At 39.8% G+C, this 21,312-nt stretch overlaps 1 protein-coding gene across 8 annotated transcripts in view; it reads left to right on the forward strand.

The window, feature by feature from the left end:
• Positions 1 to 17,812, forward strand: part of AK9 (adenylate kinase 9) — a 102,696-nt gene extending 84,884 nt beyond the window's left edge. For 7 of the 8 annotated variants that reach the window (XM_042454234.1, XM_042454208.1, XM_042454244.1 and 4 more), the window contains 12 exons: positions 841 to 1,053; positions 3,372 to 3,590; positions 4,339 to 4,552; positions 5,653 to 5,854; positions 8,319 to 8,465; positions 9,671 to 9,891; positions 10,830 to 11,026; positions 11,902 to 12,071; positions 12,883 to 12,981; positions 13,083 to 13,185; positions 15,726 to 15,840; positions 16,669 to 17,812. In XM_042454234.1, coding sequence (XP_042310168.1) covers positions 841 to 1,053; positions 3,372 to 3,590; positions 4,339 to 4,552; positions 5,653 to 5,854; positions 8,319 to 8,465; positions 9,671 to 9,891; positions 10,830 to 11,026; positions 11,902 to 12,071; positions 12,883 to 12,981; positions 13,083 to 13,185; positions 15,726 to 15,840; positions 16,669 to 16,877 — 2,109 coding nt within the window. In that variant the 3' untranslated portion in view covers positions 16,878 to 17,812. Of the gene's footprint in view, positions 1 to 840; positions 1,054 to 3,371; positions 3,591 to 4,338; positions 4,553 to 5,652; positions 5,855 to 8,318; positions 8,466 to 9,670; positions 9,892 to 10,829; positions 11,027 to 11,901; positions 12,072 to 12,882; positions 12,982 to 13,082; positions 13,186 to 15,725; positions 15,841 to 16,668 lie in introns of those variants that run through there. The other variant, XM_042454276.1, reaches the window with a different exon arrangement.
• Positions 17,813 to 21,312: the final 3,500 nt, after the last annotated feature.

Genomic DNA, 21,312 nt, shown 5'->3' on the forward strand with positions numbered 1-21,312 from the left:
AGCATAAAAGAAACAAAACAACAACAGCATTAAAACAGTAATGATAAAAAATAATGTATTAATGATGATACATTAGTATTACATTAAAAACAACGCTGTAAAATCATGCATAGGGTTGGTTACAGAACTGGGTGCTTTGCTCTTTTATGATCATTTTATGATCATTTTGTATGATAAAATTGCTCTCAGTGTGACATTTGAAATGCTTATAAAAAGATAATTGTGCCTAACAGAACTGATGGGGAAAGACTGTTTTTATTGTAGATAAAACCTAGCTTTTTGATTTCAACAAAAAAGCCTAAATGCTTTACTTTAAACTAAGATTAAGCAGACTAGGAAATCCTCTGACATAACTACACCATTGTGGTCCCTCTCTTCTCCCACAGTGGAAAATCCCTCAACAGATTCAGTTGTGGTGGCATTCAGTTGTGGTGGCATCTTCACATAGGTATGCTTCAAAACAGATTTTGGAAAATTTACTTTTTTGGACTAAAACTCCTAGAATTCATATGTTGGGTGTGGTTTCTGGGATGTGACATCCAAAAAATTAACTTACCAAGCTATGGTCCAAAACACAATGCAGAAATAATCCAGTTGGAGACCATGCTAGGGTAGTTAAAGGTAAAGAATGGTGTGCACTTGCCTAAATCTGGATCCCACCCAATGAGAATTAAATTTGGCTTAGGTGTGAATGTTGTGTGCATTTCACACTGCAGCATTTCTGAATATCAACAATGTGGAAATAATGAATTAAGGTGAGTTGCAGGGACATTGCTGTCAATTCTCTTTTACAGAAATCTTTTCAGAAATGATGCATTCATTAAATATTTTATTTTGTAGCATAATATAAGTAGAGATGAAGGTGAGGTCCTAGATGAGGAAGATGAAGATGAGGAAGAAGATATTGAAGCTGTTCTGGAAGAAGAATTTCCAAAAGATGAGGATGAGGGTGAAGATGAGGAAGAAGAAGAAGAGAGTGATGCCATTGATCGCATGAAAACTGAAATTGTGGAAAAATATGAAACAGATATTTCTAATATGCAAACTGTACAGGTAATTGTTTAATTATTATATTCTGCCTTATTACATGCTTTAAAATATTAATTTTCCAAATTAATTAATTAATTAATTAATATTTCTAAAAATGAGATTTCTGGAATAGCATTCTTTTAAAATTTTCAGTATTATATCCATTTTAGTAATGAAAGAAAAACAGGCTTCCAGAGTATAACTAATTAAAGTAGCCAGTCTCATTCCATATCTGGTTGCCCAGTAAAAACCATAAGCATGATAGTTCAACACAACAGGGTATAATAAAAGGATATTTGTCATAGGCTTTCTGGTCATATTTTTGAACAAAGGGTTCTAGAATATCCCCAAATAAAAATACAGTGCACCCTTGCTTTACGCAGGGGATCCGTTCTGGACTCCCCCGCATAAAGCAAATTCTGCAAATGCTCGAGCCCCATTTAAATGACGGGCTTGTGCACGTGGCGGCATGGCAGCGTGCACACACCTAATTACTCCCTATGGGACGTGCTACCCCTTCCTCCCCACACGGCTTTCACCGTATGCTGAAAGCAGCATAAATGTTAATACATTGGTCCTAAGCATGTTTACTTCCCTTGCTTTCAATGGAAGGTATGATTACCTGTTCATTGTTAAGAAAATATCTTAGTTAAACTATCTGCATTAATAAAAGAAAATGTTTGTGTGTCATAATGTCCATTTTTATTGTTTGTTTGTTCGGGGGGGGGGGTGGGATTGGTCATTCTCTAACTTGCATTGGCCAGTTTCAAGTCAAAATCCAAAAGGTATAACTTCATAAGCAAAAGAAAGCTCAGCCGTAATGCATGGAGAGCATTGTGACATGCATTTTTGACAGTGTTTTTGTTATCACTAAGGTCTTAAACAGACCGCCAAGTTAAGTCACCTTCTGGGCAGCTTGGGAGTACAGTGTTTACATGCCACACATTCCCAAGCTGCCTGGAAGCCACCCAGCCACTCACACAGGAGTGTCATTAAGCTGCCTTTCAGTCATGACGTGGGTGGCAAAACCAGCTTTTTGCTGCCCGAAAAGGGAGCGTCTCTTTGCCACTCCTTTTTCAGGTGGCTTCAAGGTGGATTGGGGCCGCAATGTGTGGTTGCCGCAATCCCAATCCATCTTCAGAAGGGGCAGCCACCCGTTCCACCCGTTTATTTCACCCCTAAGTTTCAGTGATCAGCTTCAAGTCAACATTCCAAGAGGGGGGCTTGCTATAACTTACCAGGAATTTTTTTAAACGCTAGAAAGGATAGCACTATGTGAGGCACTCTTGCTAAAATTCCTGAGACAGAAAAATAGTAGGGCAAAGGCACTGCTATTATGATTTCTGAGGTTTTAAAAAGTGCTGTTTACATATGGACACCAAAGACTTGAATCGGGATGCTGAACTGAAGTGGGTGAGTCTGTTTCTCTGAAGGACTTAAATGGTTCAATAGGATAGTGGACCCATTCTGTTTCTTGGAAAATGTATTGAAAGTATAATTTTCTGAGGATTGAAGCTATTCTCTTAGGTCAGAGCAGATTCTAGAATATATTTCCTATATACACACTGTGTTGAGATGGTACAAGGACCACAGTCTTAGACTGAGTTATGAAATGTAGATGATGCTGTCCAGAAAACCAGTTCAGTATTTTGGGTTTGTTTGTTTGCATGCCTCTTCTAGCTGTCAGAATCAGTTGTCTTCATTTACTCATATTTAGCTTTTTGCAAAGTCTAAAAATAAATATGTGGTTTATTTATCTTCCTTTTGACATTACACTTAAATTTTAACTTAAGTCTCGTAGCTGTTGCCAAAACTATTTTTTTAAAAAGCATAATAATTCAACTGCCACGCATAAGGATATGATTTTATAGAGATGTTTCAATGTAGTTTTAACTACAATGAAAAACATTGTACTGAAAATGAGTTATAACATCAGGCCATATAAAGACTTGAGTCAGATATGCACCACACTTACTACTAGAGATTTTACTGAGACTTCTATAAAAACAGCTTTATCTTTTGCTGCTTGCCACAATTAAGGCTGCCATATGACAGAGAAATGCAAATGGGTTGATAAATCTTCTGTGTGATAAAGAGTAAATTGTTTTATCTGCAAGAATTGTATTATGCTTTCACCAGTTTGTTGTGGAGATACAGAGCCAAGGTAATCAGCACCAAGGCATAGATCTTGGTTTGTGTGATCATTACCTTTCCTGTGCAATGGGGATACTTAATCCATTGTAGATATCTCTTTCACACCAAATAAGCAGCCAGCCCTCTGATTTATAGTAGTACCTGGACATGTTACTGATTTCTGTCTTTTTGTTTTCCTTTGTTCTCAGGAGGAACTTGACAAATTCTTGATACCACAAATAACTATTAATTGTAAGCGGAAAATTCACATTGTCTGCTACCAGTTGTATAAAAAACTGAAGGACCTAGTGGAAAATCGTGAAAGCATTTTTGAGAAATGCTATCCATTAAGTTATTCCCTTGCACGCAAGATGATAGTTCTTTCTTATAAACACCCAAGCAATTTTGGTCAGTGGGACCCAATCAAGGTAAAAGAGAAATCAAGGGCGGGGTATAAATACCATAAATAAATAAATATTCCTTGCAGTTCCCTTTGCAGTGTTTGGCAAAATGGGTGGTTAAAACTATTATACTTTCCTATCAGTTGGTGAAACTTCTCTTCTGTCAGGTTCTATTGCAACTACTCCCTACAGCCATGACCACTTCTTTGGCATTTATGAAGAAAGTCAGGTATAGCAGCAACAGAATCTAAGCCCTCTATATTTCTAAAACATTATCACTAGAAGCCAGGGCTAGCAGATTCTTTGCTTAGTACAGTAGTGTTATTATCCACCCTGCCATAAAATGTCTCCTACCTGCCTTTGTTGCAGTGAGTTTTTCAGTCATTGACCACATGTGTGATGCACAGAGACCATTTTGAAGAAAAATAGGTTGCCTAGCTGTGACTGTTGTTCTTTGAGTGGTATTCTGTGCATTCACAGAATCCATCCATTTGCCCTTGGTTACACATTGTTGGTTACCAGTCTTGCTGCCAGAGTGTCAGCTGGTATTGAACGTAGCACAAAGTGTCTTATGCATGTAAGGAAGAAGAGACACATCTACCACCAACAATTCAGTTACCTAGAAGATTTTAAAAGTTGGCTCTGTGCCAGCATAGAACCAAATGTGTGAATGTACAGATGATTCATGAACCGGTCACTGGACTGCTCACTTGTACATCCTTTACTGGTGAACAGACTACCTTTCTGGACCCCACTAACTCTTCCTTTATTTCAGCTATTTGAAGGAGATGCTATCAAACCTTTCCAAAACCAAGATACTCCAAGCTTCCCTGCTCTCCATCGCAACTGTGTTTATTTTTTTACAAGCAAAGAAAATAGAGAAGTATTTATGAAAAATCCCATCAAATATCTCCGTCAGCCTAAACCAAAACCCACAGTGCCAGTGAAGATTGCAATTGTGGGACCTCCAAAATCTGGAAAAACAACAGGTAAAATTCTAATTTGACCCACTTGAATCTACACATTTTAAGTTATTATGGCCTTAGAGGCACACTATTGCATTTTCACACTATTGCATTTTAAACATACCAGTATCTCTGTTCTACCTGCTACGCAACAGAATGTTAGACAGTCACAATGCCACAAGGAAGAAGAGTTCACACAGGCAAAGGTGTTTTCATTATGACAAGTCACCAGTATAACACAGGTGGCTTCCCATTGGGAATCACTTTGTGTCTTGCACCAGGGGATCAACTTTATTACAAGTTCCAAATAGCTCCAACTGTACCTGAACTTTCCCACCTGCTCTGTGGCCTTTTTAGAGTTGCAGGTGCCCTGTACATGAGTAGATCTCTGTTTCTCAGTTTTGCTTGGGTTTTTAAAATTAATTTGTTTCTTAAGTGAATGGTAGACTCTTCTTACATGCTTATATAATATCTAATACACTGATGAGACTTGATAGCAACAATGTAATTAAGAAGCACTTTGGAAGTCTGGGCAACCATCTGGACCATATTTTCAGGTGGCTTCAAGAACTTGTAAGGAGAAAAATAATATAGGGAGGAGGAGAGTACCATACTAAGAGAAATGTAGGATAATAAATAAATAAATAAATAAATAAGAATGGAAGTGTTGAATTTAGGTCAGGAGTCATAATTTTTAGAAAAAGTGAGCTTGATGCAAAAAGAGTGGTCAAAGGATTGGAGCCATTCTGATGTACCCCACAACTTCCATTCATCCTTTTATGGCCACTGAACCTGCTCAACCCTCCTTATACTGAACATCAGAGAGACAATATTGGCTATGGGAAAAACAAAAAATTATGTTCTCTACATAATTTTTGCCATTAGGTTAAGGGGAGAAATTAAGGAAACCATGGGGAATTACTCAGTTTTTAACCTCAGGTAGTGCTGGTGCCCGAGGATCTCTTCCAATAGGCTAGTTTTGTTTTTAAGTTTTGTATTCCAGCAATATCTGCAGCAGTTTAAATGGTCCCCCCCCCCCCATCTTGTTCCTTATAGAAATTAGGACCAGTATGTTGCACCAATGCAAATGTATACTTCTCATTGATTATAAACATGTTTTGCAGTTGCCAAAAAATTTGCAAGTACCTATGGATTAATGCGTCTTTCCATGGGTGATGCCCTCCGCTGGATATTAAACAATCAGCCAGAGACTGAGCTAGCCCTTGTACTGAAGTGGCACCTTCATAAAGGATTGACTGCGCCTGATGAACTTGCCATAAGAGCTCTAGATACCGTATTGATGGATACTGTATGTAACACCACAGGGTAAGCAAATTTCATTTTACTAGTGGTTTGTCATCTCTCAGTCTCCTGCTTATTTTAAATAACTTCTACAGGCTACAAACATTTTTGCTAGCATGAAGTTTCACAAACTCTATACACATATAATATAATGAAAATATCTTTTAAATCACTGCATGAAATTGCCAGTAAAAAAATTAGCTGGCCTTCTGTGTATATCAGACAGTAAATCTCATAGTGGAACTTGCATCTAAGCAAATATGTGCATCTCAGAAAATATGTATAAGACCTGCTTTGTTAGTGAGGATATCGTAAACAGCAAAGAAGTATTTCTGGTTAAGAAAAGAATGAAAATTGGTTGCTTCTTGTAAATTGGCTTGATTATCTATAAAAATGCTAACATTTAATTAAGGTTCAAAAGAAAGAAATAAGAAGACAGGAACATCTGAACAAATATAGATGCTGGTACAGTACTTTATATTGGAATAATTTTTCTCAAACACACTTGTATCCAAGGTATTTTCTTCATAGTTCTCAACTGATAAAATCTCATCAACTTGCCACCTGGAATCTTGACAGCTAATTTGAGTTGCTGATTCTTGTAACTAATTTATCATCATTTAGGACTGAGGATTTTATCCAGCGGTATTCACCTTGCACAAACATAAGACACATAAGTTAATGTATAGTGAGCCTCCAGATTTCACCAACTTCCTCTAGTAACTGTAGCCCTTTGTGCCAAATCCCCATATCATGTATTTTACTGTTCCCTTAGCACTCAGGAACATTATTTCAATGGGGCTATGGTGCATGTAGGGTCGGGGGAGGCAGGTGAAATGTGGATTATATGTGTTACATGCTACTGGAGCTTTTTGCTCATGCAGAGCCACAGTTACATGTAATGCTATGAACAGATGCCCGCTAACTGAAAAATACCTACTTGCATTACTACTGATCAATTTTAATGCTACTCAAATGTAAGGAATTGTGTATATTTGATCATATCCTTTTCTAGTTTCTAGTTTCTTTCAAGCTCTCCATCATATTATACCCAGATGATTTTGAAGATAATACATTTTATATTATACACTTTGAAGAGTATAAACTTTATATATCTGTATAGTTCCATTGGGGATAATGAAAAGTGAATATCCTGTTAGGCTCTGTTTGCCTTACTTCAGAACGTTGGCATATATTGGTTTAAATCATATTGCTTAGTTGCTAAAGTAAACTCACTGACTCAACTGTTGAACAAAAAATCAAAATACAAGTAAATCCCATTGGTTCAACAGGTTTACATAGGCCCCATTCCCACTGGGCAAAAGAAGCGGCTTATATTGCTGCGATTCTGACTTGGATTTTTTTTTCTGAGTCATATTGGAATCTGGTCCCTCATTCCCATTATGAAAGGGGGCAAACGGACTTTTGGGGTTTTTTGACCCATGTTCTCGTTCCCATTGAAATTTTCTCGGTTATAATTTGAAGCGGACTTTTTTGCTCCCTGTTCACATTGCCCTTCTGGAACCTTGTCACAGCCAATCAATTGCTTAGGTGCTTTTCCCCTCTGGGAAAGGGAAAAGGGAGCCTCTTTCCCCCCAAGTTCCTTTGCCTCCCCAGCTCTCCTGTGTCTTCCCAGACTCCCTCTGGGAAAGAGAAAAGGGAGCCTCCACCCCCCCCCCCAAGTCCCTTTGCCTCCCCCATTGCTCCCTGGGCTGTTTGGGGGGCAATCGAGCAGGCATGTAAAAAAAAAAAGGAAAAATAATAGTTAAAAATGGTCTCCTCACACGTCAATCTATGTATGTGGAGCAGGGGGGAGGTTGCAGGGGGGGCGTAATGTGTTTACCGTATTTGGAGGTCAATGTAGCAATTGGCTATGTTTGGACACCCAAACAGAGCGCCTGAGCGATTGAAAGCTTAATTTAAAAAAAAAATTGTCTACACATGCGATCGCCTTACCCTGCTTCCCACTCCACTGGGGAAAGGCTATGCGAACGGGAGAAAATGGTGCCGGTAATGCAGGAAAGAGAACAAACGGGTGACACCCCCAGGCCAGCCCCGTGAGCACTGCTCCTCCCATCCCTAAGTTCCCGAATCAGACACCCTTGTCGTTCCCATTCATTTGCCCCGAATCGGGCTCAGGAGGCGCAGGAAAAACCTCTTAAAATGTGCATTCTTTTTAATCCAGTTTATCAACCACTGATTCGGGTTTTCCAAGGCAAAATCGAATACGTGGGGATCGGATCCAAATTCCAGTGGGAACGAAATCGGCGCAATGAGGATCACATGCGCGCTCAAATGGGAATGATGCACCCATAATTCGATTCTTGATCTGCGTTATAAGCCAGTGAGAATGGGGCCATAGTTGGTAGTAACAGGAGGATTCAGCCCATTATGTGTTTCATTAGCAACAGTTAATGGTACTGGAACTGAAACTGCCCCAAAATAAATCTGAATCCAAATTTCAATTTTCTTCACTTTCCTTCCACAGATTTGTTATTGATGGATACCCAGTAACAAGAAAGCAAGTCAGTCTCTTGGAAGAAATGAAAATTATTCCTGTAAAAATCTTTGAGTTACAGATTGATGTGAAGGAGGTTCTTAGAAGAGCACTGCTGGATAAACAAACTCCTGAAAGGTACTATTAACTAAGGGCATAAAGTAATGTGTAAGTGAAATCCCACATATGCTTGAGCCCCATTAAAGACAGTGGGGGCTTGTACCTGCGGTGCCACACAGCGCACACGCCATTGCTTTTTTGGCACGCGGTGCTGCTGCTTCCAGCACCGCTTCCAGCATATGCTGGAAGCCACATAAGGCACTGTAACTCCCTTAGTAATGTTCAAAACTTTTTTGAATGTAAAGTTTTAAGGAGATTTTTTTACAACAAAAATGCCAGTAAACTATATCAGAGTTCTCATTTGCAATTTCACATAGTTTTTCCAGTCATCTATTCCTGTTGACAACCACCAGTCACCTAAAATATACACCACCCTTCTTATGTTAGTGACTACCAATGGTTTTTTGGAATCTTGGCAATTTTTATAAGAGCTGCAAGAGCTGAGTTTGCCAGAACTTGGAAATATGCCCTAGCAGTTTCATTTTATGGATATCTTAATAGAACATGGTCAACTGCACCTGCAGAAAAATTAACCAACCATTTTCATGTGATTACATGAGAAATGAAGGAAAACTAATTGGTACACATTTTACATGTATTTAAATGCATTTTCATGAACTGAATGTTAAGATGAACCTCCAACTACTCAATTGGATTTTTAGTGTAACAGATATTAAAGATTGTTATAGATGTAGAATAGCTAATAATAATTTTTTGTGGGTTTTTTGGGCTATGAGGCCATGTTGTAGAAGATTTTCTTCCTGAAGTTTCACCAGCAGCTGTCGCTGGCATCTTCAGAGAATGCTGGCATGGAAGAGAGTGGGGTATAAATAATGTTGGTTGAGGAGAAGCGATTGCAAGTTAATCTGTGTATTTTTCTGTTTTTGAATGACAAGGCCTCAGGACAATAACAGATTAACATGCAAATTAACATGCATATTTAGATCATTTATGGGTGATTTGATAATGTATGTACATGATAAATGTTGTTATCAACTTTTTAAAAAATTGTGGGATTATAAAAATAGAGGAAATAAAACCTTTGGTACTAATAGCAAAAAGGATCAGAAGCTTCTTTATTTGCTCCCCCAGTGTTTTCAGTCTGAATTATTTGTCTGTCTGCACCTAACCTAGTTGCAGGATCATATAGAAAATGTGCCTAATATTTTTTAGAAAGCAATCTGGATAACGCTTGTATTAATGCTCTTGTAATTGCTTCTCAGATATCCTTATCCAATGCACGATAGCTCCCATATTTTTTCTGTCAAGAATTCCTGTTACAAAGCACAAATTGAAGAAATCAGACCATACTATGAGGAACAGCACCAGAATTGGTACGTGATTGATGCATACCACAGCAAATGGTGGATCTGGGACAAAGTACTTCAGGAAACACAAGCAATAACTAAACAAATTCAGTCGTACCTAGAAAGAATACGGCAAGGTGAGCAGGGAATCTTGTTTTAAATAAATGGGCAGGTGGTGCTAATGCAATTGCTGTTTAAAATTAATTCTGTTGTATTCAGATTTCTTTTACTTAAAATCAAAATCAATAGTAACTTCTGACAAACACAAAGATCTTTTGGAAGAAGTTCATGACCGGTTCACATATTTCTTACCAAGAGGAATACCGGAACCCATTAAGAATCCCAAGCTAACATTGTGTTTTATTCTGGCCCTATCTTTTGCACATTGTTTGAATGTATTATTATGTATTATTTTTCTGATGCTATCCCATTGTGCATGTTTGTTTAGAATAGCATCAGAGGGACAGATATTGGGTTTTTATCTAGCACGTGCGACTGGTATATACTGTATTACAAATTCTTACTTTTTCAATTCTTCCTATTGAGTAGCAATTCTCTCAGAAGGGAGGGAAAAACACCACTTTTTGAATTGCTGATAAGCATCAATATCCAATCTAATGCAAGTAATATCCTCAAGATGACAGTTCTAATTTTTTTTATTCAGAGAGACATTGAATAAGCTTCTAAGCACATTTTTCAGCTTTTAAACTGATGAAAAGCCATTTGGATAAAATAAACAATCCACTTAGCAAATGAAAATTTTCAGTAGCAAATGAAAGACTATACTGGTAGTATAGCTAACATCTCCAAAGCATACTAATTAATTAATAATGGGTAGTAAGTTTATACTTCATCCTCATAAATCTTTTCTTGGTTTAAAAAGTCCAGAATCAATTCTCTTATTCTTCACTATCACATATCAGATTATCCTGCAGCCCAATCTATTTACAAATATCAATTTGCCATTCTGATAGTATGTGATACAGCTTTTTCCATTTTCACCTAGTGGTCAAATGAGTATAATCTTCCAAATACAGACTATCACAGCTGACAGTGTTGTATCCATTGCTAACAGGAAAAGCAGCTAGTATAGCTGATATGTGTATCATGCCAGAAGAACTGCTGTCTCGACTAGGAGAGTTTGGGCAATACTGTCCTGTCACCCTTGCAGAAAAGGGAGAACTTGTTGATTGTTCTGAATCTCCATCGCTGCAGTTTGCAGCAGAGTTTCGAGGACATTACTATAAAATGGCTGGACAGGAGGAACTGGATGTAAGTATCAAAGCAAGCAGATCACATACATTATTGATTTGGAAGACAAGCAGGAACTGCCAAAGGGAATATATAAACAGAAATACAAAAAGCTGGTGTCATGTAGTAGATAAACGTGAGAGCTGGAAAGTCTATTGAAATTTCACCTCTGTCATGACTCAATAGCTGGCTTTTAGGCAAGCCTATCTCTCTACATTTCAGTTCCCACCACTCTGTCTGCAATATAGCGATTAAACTAATTTGCTGAATTCTGTGTGAAGTAAATTAAATACGTTAAAACATTTCTCAGTACTAGAAATTATTGGTAGGACCTGGCTAAAAGCATTGTTTACTTTTCATAAATCTATATTAAGCCCATTGCATTATTGTAGCTTTTTGTCTGTCACATTTTTGTGTTTTTAATAATCTTTTTGGTCAAAATGATTCCACTCAAAAGAAAGCTCAATTGATAGTTCTAGATTTTCTTTCTAAAAATTGGCACCTTTTCCTTTTCAGAGCATCGAAAGTAGAGTTGAAATAATTATGATGACTTTGAACAAGAAAGGCAATACCCAAATATTTGCCTTCCTTTTGGTAGCCTCCCATCTCAAAGCCTTCCTTATCAGCAAAAAATAGATTTGTGATTCCACCTACACTGTGTATTAATTGCTAATTGGATCCTGTCCTCTAAACAAAAACTTCATCATGTCTCCATAATGAGAGCACACAATGTACAGCTTGGTAATAAATATTATGTAGTAATAATACAATATAAGAAAGTAAAAAGATACCTTTGCTACTTAAAAAAATTAATAGTTGAATGAACATTCTGGTTATCATTTAAAACATAAGCTGGTGCTTCTCCTTAGAAATATGTGTTTTTTTCCCCAATGCAGAAATTCCTGAATGATCCAGAACGATATGTTCCCCCATTAGCACCTTATGCTCTTCCTCTCCCACACATGCTACCAAAGAAATTGACTGCAGCGGATGTGAAGGCTTTATTTCCCATGCAAGCCGAAATGCAAGGATACTGCCCAGTCACTTATCTTGATGGGAAGCAAAGGTAAGGTTTTTGTATTTCCAAACATTTCTGTGAAATTACATAATGAAAAAATACAAAAATTTTCTTCTACACCATTTCCCACAGCAAAACCACTGTAAACTTATGACTAAAACCTAAATTTGGTGCTAGTCTGAACTAGAACAGAACCATTTTAATCGATATAACTTACATAAATATTGTTAAGAAGTTGTCATTGATTCATGAATCTAGGGTGTTTTTTTTAGAAGTATCAATTGTACTCAAGCCTTACAAATTTATAATAGCATGGGTTTCCATAGATTAAAGCTATTATAGTCCATAGGTGTTAGCTATTATCTTTAAAGCTATCAAAGGCTTAGGATAGGATGGGAATCATGGAGCCCCCAAATGTCATTGGATTGCAAGTCCCATTGCCCTAGCCAGCACAACCAATGGGGAAGAATACTGGGAGCTGGAGTCCAACATCTGAAGGACCACACAGTTCCCACTGTCATCGTAGTAGCAGTGACTGTTCCTAGTATTTTCAGTCAAAATGCTTTATGTAGCAATTCTAGCTTCTCCTCTTTTTCTGTGGTATAAATAGACTAAAAAATCAGGTGGAAAATATGGGTGGATGACAAATGGAAGACAATGACATCTGGCTCCCCTATAAAATTCTATGAATGAGGGAGGAATTGAACGTTACAGACTTTGTCTGGAAGCATCTCAGAATAAGGTGGGTTTTTTTTTTTAAGATCCCTCCCACAGTCTAAAGCAAGGAATCAAGGTATAAATAAGACAGAGGTGATGGTGATGATGATAAAAATATATTTGTTTCACTATCTCTTTTAAGATATGAAGCTCTAGTACCTGGGGACATTGAATATGCCATACTTTATCGCAAGAAATTATACATATTTGAAAGTGAAGAAAAACTTCAGAAATTTATGAGGTATGAAGAACATTAACATTATTGTTATTCTTTAATATTGCTTTGTTTAAATACTATAAATATTCTTTTTATTTTGAAGCTCATTAATTTTGTTTTCTTAGATTACCAGAAAAATACTGGAATCAGACGCTTCCAACTAAACTTCCCCCTTTACAGGAGCCAATACTGCTGACAGCTCTTCCTCTGACTGGATATCTTGAGCAGGTTGTTGTTTTTGTAAAATGTGATTTAATATTATTTACAGTCATGTTAAAATTGGCTTACGGGGAGGCAGAGTCCCAATATTAATATTTTTGGTGCAGGTGCTATATTCTTCTCCATTCTTTTTTGTAAAAAGTATAATTCATCATGTATAAATTGCTTCTGAGTTTATTAATGTTAATGAGAATTTGCACTGTTCAGATCAATTCCTTTTCTCTGAGTTAATTTTTATTACATTGGGGGTTTTAAATATGGCTCATGCCTGCCATACATTTTCTAAAGTAATGGTTGTAACAAAGACATTCCAGGGGTCTTTTTTTACCAGAACGATGTGAATCACCTCACTCACAGATTCCAGGTTTGTTATTCACTCCATGGAACAGCATCTTTTGGCAAACAGCATCTCTTTGGGTCCAGTTGCTCTCTTCTACTGGCATCCTTCTCTTGCCCCCATAACCACTGCCACCCCTCAGCCAGGCAGAGGAGCCTTTTCCTACCTCTTGACAGACTTGGCATCAGCCCACCATCCCTTAATCCCCATCTGCTCCATGCTATGGAATTCTGGGAAGTGTGTTGTGTGTGGTTGTGTGTGTGTATCTGTGTCCCCTGAGCTTTTCCCTCATTCCCAGTAATGATAACGCAACCAGGGTGAGGGGAAACCCAAAAGCTAGACATGTGTGTGTGCATGTTTTAAAAAGGCTGCCACCAGTAAATAAGGGCCACTACTTGTTCTGACTGAGAAGCCACGCTTCCGCCCACTGAAGACTATTCTTAATAATTCTTAGGCCTCCCTGGGTTCCTGCCCTCAGCCTCAGAGCCTGCTTTTTGGCAGGGAGGGTGATGAGTGACAAAACCCCAAACCAGAGTTTTCCCTCCCACTTTCCCTCTTTTCTCCCCTTGGTGGCTGTTCCACTACCACGATGTGAATAATGTGGGACAGTGCAGATCTTTTAGGAAAACTCTGGGGGGGAAATCCAGTATCAATTACCATGGGGTAAGTGAAGTTTTTAGTACCCCCAGACCCCCCCCCAAAAAAACCCCTTAATTGGATATATTCAGGATGTGTGTGAACAATAGAGATTCTTCCCAAATTCAACCTGGATTATTTTCTTTGTGTGTATAACCCCCTAGAAAGTCATTTTAAAGTATTTAAAACTGCACTCCTACAAACACTTATTTGAGAGCAATACACATTCAGCTCAGAAGGAGTGCTGCGCAGTAGACATAGATAAGATTATGCTTCAAGTTACTATACATGTACCGTATTTTCCGGAGTATAAGACGACTGAGCATATAAGACGACCCCCAACTTTTCCTGTAAATATATAGAGTTTGGGATATATTCGCCGTATAAGACCGCCTCCTTAAAAGCCAAGGAGGGAGAAGGCGGCGGCCCTCGCACCAGGCCGCGGCACTCCTTCCCGGGCTCTGCAGGGCCTGGGAGGAGGGCCAGGCCGTGGCGCTCCGTCCCGGGCTCCATGGGGCCTGGGAGGAGGGCCAGGCCACGGCGCTCCTTCCCGGGCTCCGTGGGGCCTGGGAGAAGGGCAAGGCCAGCGGCCCTCGCGCCAGGCCGCAGCGCTCCTTCCCAGGCTCCCTGGGGCCTGGGAGGAGGGCAAGGCCGCCGGCGCTCCTTCCCGGGCTCCGTGGGGCCTGGGAGGAGGGCAAGTCCAGTGGCCCTTGCGCCAGGCCGCGGCGCTCCTTCCCGGGCTCCGCGGGGCCTGGGAGGAGGGCAAGTCCGGCGGCCCTCGCGCCAGGCCGTGGCGCTCCTTCCCGGGCTCTGTGGGGCCTGGGAGGAGGGCAAGGCCAGTGGCCCTCGTGCCAGGCTGCGGCGCTCCTTCCCGGGCTCCGCGGGGCCTGGGAGGAGGAGAAGGCCGGTGGCCCTCGCGCCAGGCCGCGGCACTCCTTCCCGGGCTCCTCGGGGCCTGGGAGAGGAGGGCAAGGCCAGTGGCCCTCGCGCTGGCAGCGGAGCCTTCCCGGCGTATTAGACGACCCCCCAACTTTGAAAAAGATTTTAGGTATTAAAAAGTCGTCTAATATGCCGGAAAATATGGTACTCTTCCTCAGCATAGTATGTTTTAAGATGAATCTCATCTACAATCATCCATTTTTAAAATCAACACATTTTTAGAGGAGGATAAGTTGCTTACTGTCTACCCTTGAGAAATAGCTGCATCTCTGTAATAGCTGGTCGACATTCATAATGAAATAAGAACTCAGATTTGGAAGAATATAATATTAAGTATTTTTTAAAAATCTATTTTGTAATGTTTCTGAATATCTTTGAGTATTCTCCAAGTTGAGATATGGTAACAGTTGGTGTTCCTCCTCACCCTGTGAGCAGGTGATTTGGATGAAGAAGTGAGATATCTGTTTGTCAGATTTAGAAACGATACAAACCTGGAAGACAGTGGAAATATCTGAGAGGCTAACATCAAAAGCCAAGAAAGAGTAGAATGTAACACCAAGAGTGTAAGAAAACCATATTTATGGAATAATGTGATTAACTAGATCTACTAAAATGGATGATATTTGTATGGCTCTAGGGTGTGGCAACTGCTCTGATAAAAGCAATGAATGAAGTAGGGTGTTTAAAGCCAAAATTTCCATTCATCAGTGTGAAAAGGACTGCTCTGCTGTTCATCGCCTATCATTTAAAAGGTACAGTAACATTTGAACTACATGAGTAAATAAAATAAATCTTGATATCCAAATGCAAGCTGACTAAATTTCTTTTTTCATAAATTATGATGTAAATATATATTGTAGTATATATATAGAAGACAGAAGCCACAAGTGCTGTACCTCACAAAGCATAGGGCCCAAGGCATTAAGAAATTCATAGGAAAGAAAACAAGACACAGTCCTGACTTTCATTCCTGTTGTTGGAGAGCTGCCACTGCTGCTTGCACTTCAAGGAATAAGAAACATTTATCTATGGAGCATAAAGGAGTTAAGCACAGTAGCAAAATTCTCAGGTGGGTTACAGACCGCCCAAAAGAGGCGCCTCCTCAGCACCTCACTTTGCTGCACAGCTGCGCCGCAACATACAAATAGCGCGGTGCAGCTGCACAGCGAAAAAGGAGCCCAAAAAAGCGGCTCCTTTTTGCGACGCCACAAAGCACCAAAGGTGGGGCTGCTACGTCGCAGCTGCGCAGCTCCGTCTTGAAGCTGCGCAGCTGTGACGTGGCGGGTGCACACGCTGTATGGATGGTGCTGCGCAATTGCGGCGCATGCGTGACATGCTCAGGTTGCGGGCGTGTGCATGCTCCGACCCGAGGCAACCCTAGCACGTCGCAGACGCGCTGCAAACGGCCCATCTGTAACCCGCTTCAGTTTATAATAAGAGCCAACTGCATCACTAGTATCAATAACACACAAATATGGTTTCAGTGCAGGAATTGTGTGGGCACTTAAATCATTCTATATCATGATGATGGCAGTATCAATTAATGCATAAGATAATCAATGTTATTTAATTTCTCCCAGCGTATAACCCCAGAAGTTCTGATTATATACGAAAGAAGTACAAGAGGAAGTTGGAACAGTTTGTAGATCACTGTGAACTTATCCCGTATTTGGGAACAAAAATGACACAGAAATACAAGGAGCCACAAAATCGACCTATTGATTTTGATCACAAATTACAGACCTTTTTATCTCTCAAAGATGTAGACCCATCTTCTCAAGAGTTTTGAACACTGCACAATAGAAAAAGTATGGTATGTACACATCTGAAAGGTTCAGCTGGCTTCATATTTGTGGAACCTCCTTTATAAATGAAAGTGAACTAAAGTCATGTTGTTAACACTTCCTACATCATAAATAATACTGTAATGTAGTTTCATGCATCTTAATATGAACTTTTGCAAAACTTTTATAAATGTAACACTAATAACTAACACAAGTACTCACAAATTTCCACTCAAATCTAAAAAGCTTTCATAGGAAATAAATTGTAGTATTTCGATTGATCTTATTTCTAACTGAATGTATATCCTAGGAGGGCACAGCCATACAAGAACTTCATAATATTATCTTCTAAGAGTGGAAAAATGAATATACATGGGGCATTTGATGGTAAAATCAAGAGCATTTCTTAAACACTGTTGGGAGTAGTATTTGCCATTTCTTTCCTACTCTTTCAGGGCTTCCTTTGCTCTCCCCACATTATATCCCAATCTTCTCAGGTTTTTTCCCTCTGAAGTTGGGGCTGGGGAGCTGCAGCAAGACTTGCATGAGGGTTAAGAAATACAAAAGTGGATGTATAGTCTCCAAGGTCAGACCTCACCTCCAGGCTTGGATCAATGGTTTTGATCTGATCATTGGCCCTTGCAAACACTAAGATCAGAGCTTGGAAAAATAACGACAGGGTGTTCTGGGAATTGGAGTCTTCATAAGTAACATTTCTGAACTATGTGCAGTATTGCAGCTTCATTTTCTTAAATGTTTTAAAGTGCTAAAACTTCCTTCAATGTTAAACTATTGTTTTTATGCTGTTTTTACTGTTCTTTATGTTAAATATCTGGAGCATTTATTTAATTGCAGTCCTTAAGAGAATGCTTGGCTTATTAGTGATATGTTCCTTATTTTCTACCTATTTTTACTTGAAATAAAACAATATTCAGCTGTACCTGTTGCATTCTTCTGAAGTTTCCAAACTATTATGTTTTTGTTTTGTACAATTTCACAATATCATGCAATATTGTCCTCACTATTCCACACATACAGTCTTCCAAAAGCTCATTATAACTTTTTCATGTGTAAAGGTTGCCTAAATAGCCTAAAGGTGCCAGATCCCCCCTGATTTTGGAAGTTAAGCAGAGTCAGCTCTGGTTAGTACTTGGATGGGAGACATCCAATGAATACCAAGTGCTATAAGGTACATTTCAGAGGAAGGAACTGGCTAAACAACCTCTAAACATTCCTTACCTAAAAAAACCTCTTAAAATTAAATTAAATCAAATTAATGAGGTTGCTATAAATCAACAGCTAAAGAACACAACTGACCCTCCCAGTTTTGTTTAAATGAGGAGGAATGAGAGATGCTATGGGGAGTGGTCTTCTCAGTCAACACTTTTTTCAGGAAAAGTTGCTTTTGCGTGTTTCTCCTTTTTTACACAAAGCCTTTCTTACTTCACTGGGCAATCAGGGAGCATTTCCTGGACATGTGGTATCTTCTGCTCCATCTGTGATTATGCCTAGTTCTCATGATTGTGTTGTACCATTTCAGCAGATGGGAGACTACATGGTTAAAGATTCATTGAGGACAGTATAATAATAAACTAGACAGCAGGGGGAAGCACTGCTGTTTTGAATTCTGATAGGATAAGCTCAGACAGAGATGTATACTCATCAGTGGTAATAAAGGGATAGTTCAATCAGTAAAAAAGGCTTTTGGAGCATTAGGAGAGAGATACAGAGTTGCCCAATACAGTCTGCCCAGTGCTATTCAAAATAATGGTTGCCGAATCAATGCCAATTCCTGAGCCATTAGCTGCCAGTCCCTTGCACATTTTCAGGAAAGAAAGACCCAGTTGTACCCAGAGGGCGCAAACGTAGTGCCAGTCCCTGCCACACTGGAAAACAATAATAACCTGAGAAGTATTAATTTTATCAACATCTTTTCCCATGACAATATTCTGGCAAAGACACACAAGAATCAGACGATAATCTAGGGATCAGCTTTTAAGAGCAGAGTCACTGAAAAGATGGCAACCATGCATGTTGATCCAGCAGTGATCTGGAGTTGACAGGTGGTTTATAGACCTGCAGAGGAGTTATTGAAACCCAGCCTCCCTTGAGGGAATCTACTTGCAAATTGACCAGGATTAATTGTGCCATTAATTAATTGTGCAAACAGCATTCTGTCCAGTTATGTTGGCCACATGGCCCACAGAGTGGTCTCTGACAATGCTGGCTCTTCAGCTTAGTAATGGAGATGAGCACTGTCCCTTATTATTATTATTATTATTATTATTATTATTATTATTATTAACCTTTATTTATGAAGCGCTGTAAATTTACACAGTGCTGTACATGCAATCTTTTTAGTTAGACGGTTCCCTGCCCTCAGGCTTACAATCTAAAAAGACATGACACAGAAGGAGAAGGGAGTAGTGGAGGGAAAGGGTAAGAGGTCCAGCAGTTCCTCTCTACCTCCGAGGTCTGGACCAAGGGAGATGGACTGGAGGGAGGGCTTGACTTCATAATGGATGGTTAATCATTTTCCAGGGAAAATACATACTTTCAAGTAGGATAATGCATATACAGTACATAGCAATACAGGAAATGGTTTGATAAACAGACACCAAAAGAATATCAAATAGTAAGCGACAATTATGCACTGGTTGGACACAACCTTGTCAATGAGGAATACGTTTATCTTTACTTTTTAATTGTGTCATATTTGTAAAACAAGACAGTGGCAGGCACGAGGCATATGCAGGTGTATGTTGGACTAACGTTTGTGTATGTCACTGGCCCCACCGTGGTACTGCCTTTCCATTGTGGTGGGATTGTGTGCTTCTGTGAGTCAAGAGGTTGTGCTGATGGTAGCAGTGCTGCTACTAGGGTCTCCCATGTCAGACAGGCTTTTGCTGAGGAGCCAGACTAAGGGCCTGAACAGACAGGCAAAAATAAAGCTGCTTTGGGTCACCCTGGAGGTATGCTGTTTAAAGGACACACGCATCTTAAGAGGACAGAAGCTGCACCAAAGCTGTGCTCCAGTCTTTAGGACTGGAGCGTGGCTTTGGCATGGCTTCCAGCCTCTTAGGACGCATGCAGCATTTAAACAGCATACTTACAAAGTGACCTGGAGCAGCTTTATTTTGGCCTCTCTGTTCAGGGCTTAAATGTGATAGTTACTGGGCAACAACAGTAGTGGTGTGGTGTGTGTGAGAGAGGGGAGGCAGGGATGTAGCTAGGATTTTAGGAAGGGGGGGTCCAGACTAAGTGCCACCATTATAATGGGGCTTGGGTGCGGCGGCGCAGCAGCACACACCATTTTTCTAATGGAAGGGGGGTCCGGACCCCAAGAACCCCCCCTTGGCTACGTCCCTGGGAGAGGGAGGGAGGGAGAGAGAGAGAGAAAGACAAGTGGAAAACCTCTCAGAGAAGATGACAATGGCACCATAACTAACACTTGTTAGTACTGTGCAGAACAAAGCTCGGTAAATCCCTTTTGAATACCTTAAAATGAGACAATCCAAAATGAAACGAGATAGTGCCAGAAGATGAGTCAGAAGGCACTCCATGTGCTAGTGGGGAAGGGCAGAGGACACGTACAAGTAGAGCTGTGGCTAGTAATGCAATTGGAAGGAGAAAGGATGTTCAGCTGTTGATGTGCTCAGTGTGAAAGGAAAATCTGAAGCTGCACAATGCATACAGGAACATGGAACGTGAGAAGCACAAATCAGGAAAAGCTAGACATTGTAAAACAAGAAATGGAATATACAAACATTTTAAAAAATGCTTGGGGTGAGTGAGTCAAAGTGACATAATTGGGACATTTTGTGTCAGATAATTACACAGTTTTATTCAGGAAAAATACTCCCATAAATATACATTCATGCTTCTTATTTATGCTCAAAATGGAGGATATTGTAAAATTCCTCCTGGACAGAAGGATGAAATGTAGGATATGTCCTGGAAAAGGAGGACAAAGTCTGGTCGCCCTGGCCCCATCATGCCGCCATGTTGCCATGTTGGAAGAACTCAAACATCATTTAGTAGCAGGGGGTCTTGGGCTTGGAACGTTAGCTTTTGGACTGTAACTCCCAGCATCCCCCCACAGCCCAGCCATTGCTGGCTACTGTAGTTGGGGGATTCTGGCAATGAGGAGTTCCCAGTCCTGGTTTATAGGGGCCTCAGGTCTTACCCTCAGGGTAGGGTTGCCATAAGTGAGGACCTCCAAACCGGGACAAATGTAGGGCAAATGTAGGGCAACATTTTCAAATGTAGGACACATTTTTTTATAAAAATGGAGGACGCACAAAAAATTGAGGTTTTTTTTTTTAAATGTTAATATAAATGCATGTTTTTAGGCATGATCAAAATGGAGGACATTTTGACATTATTCTTAGATGGCAGAAATGTACTTGCCCTCGGGTTCAACTTTACTTCTCAGAAGTG

Source organism: Sceloporus undulatus, chromosome 1 (genome assembly GCF_019175285.1).
Source record: "Sceloporus undulatus isolate JIND9_A2432 ecotype Alabama chromosome 1, SceUnd_v1.1, whole genome shotgun sequence".
NCBI lineage: Eukaryota > Metazoa > Chordata > Lepidosauria > Squamata > Phrynosomatidae > Sceloporus > Sceloporus undulatus.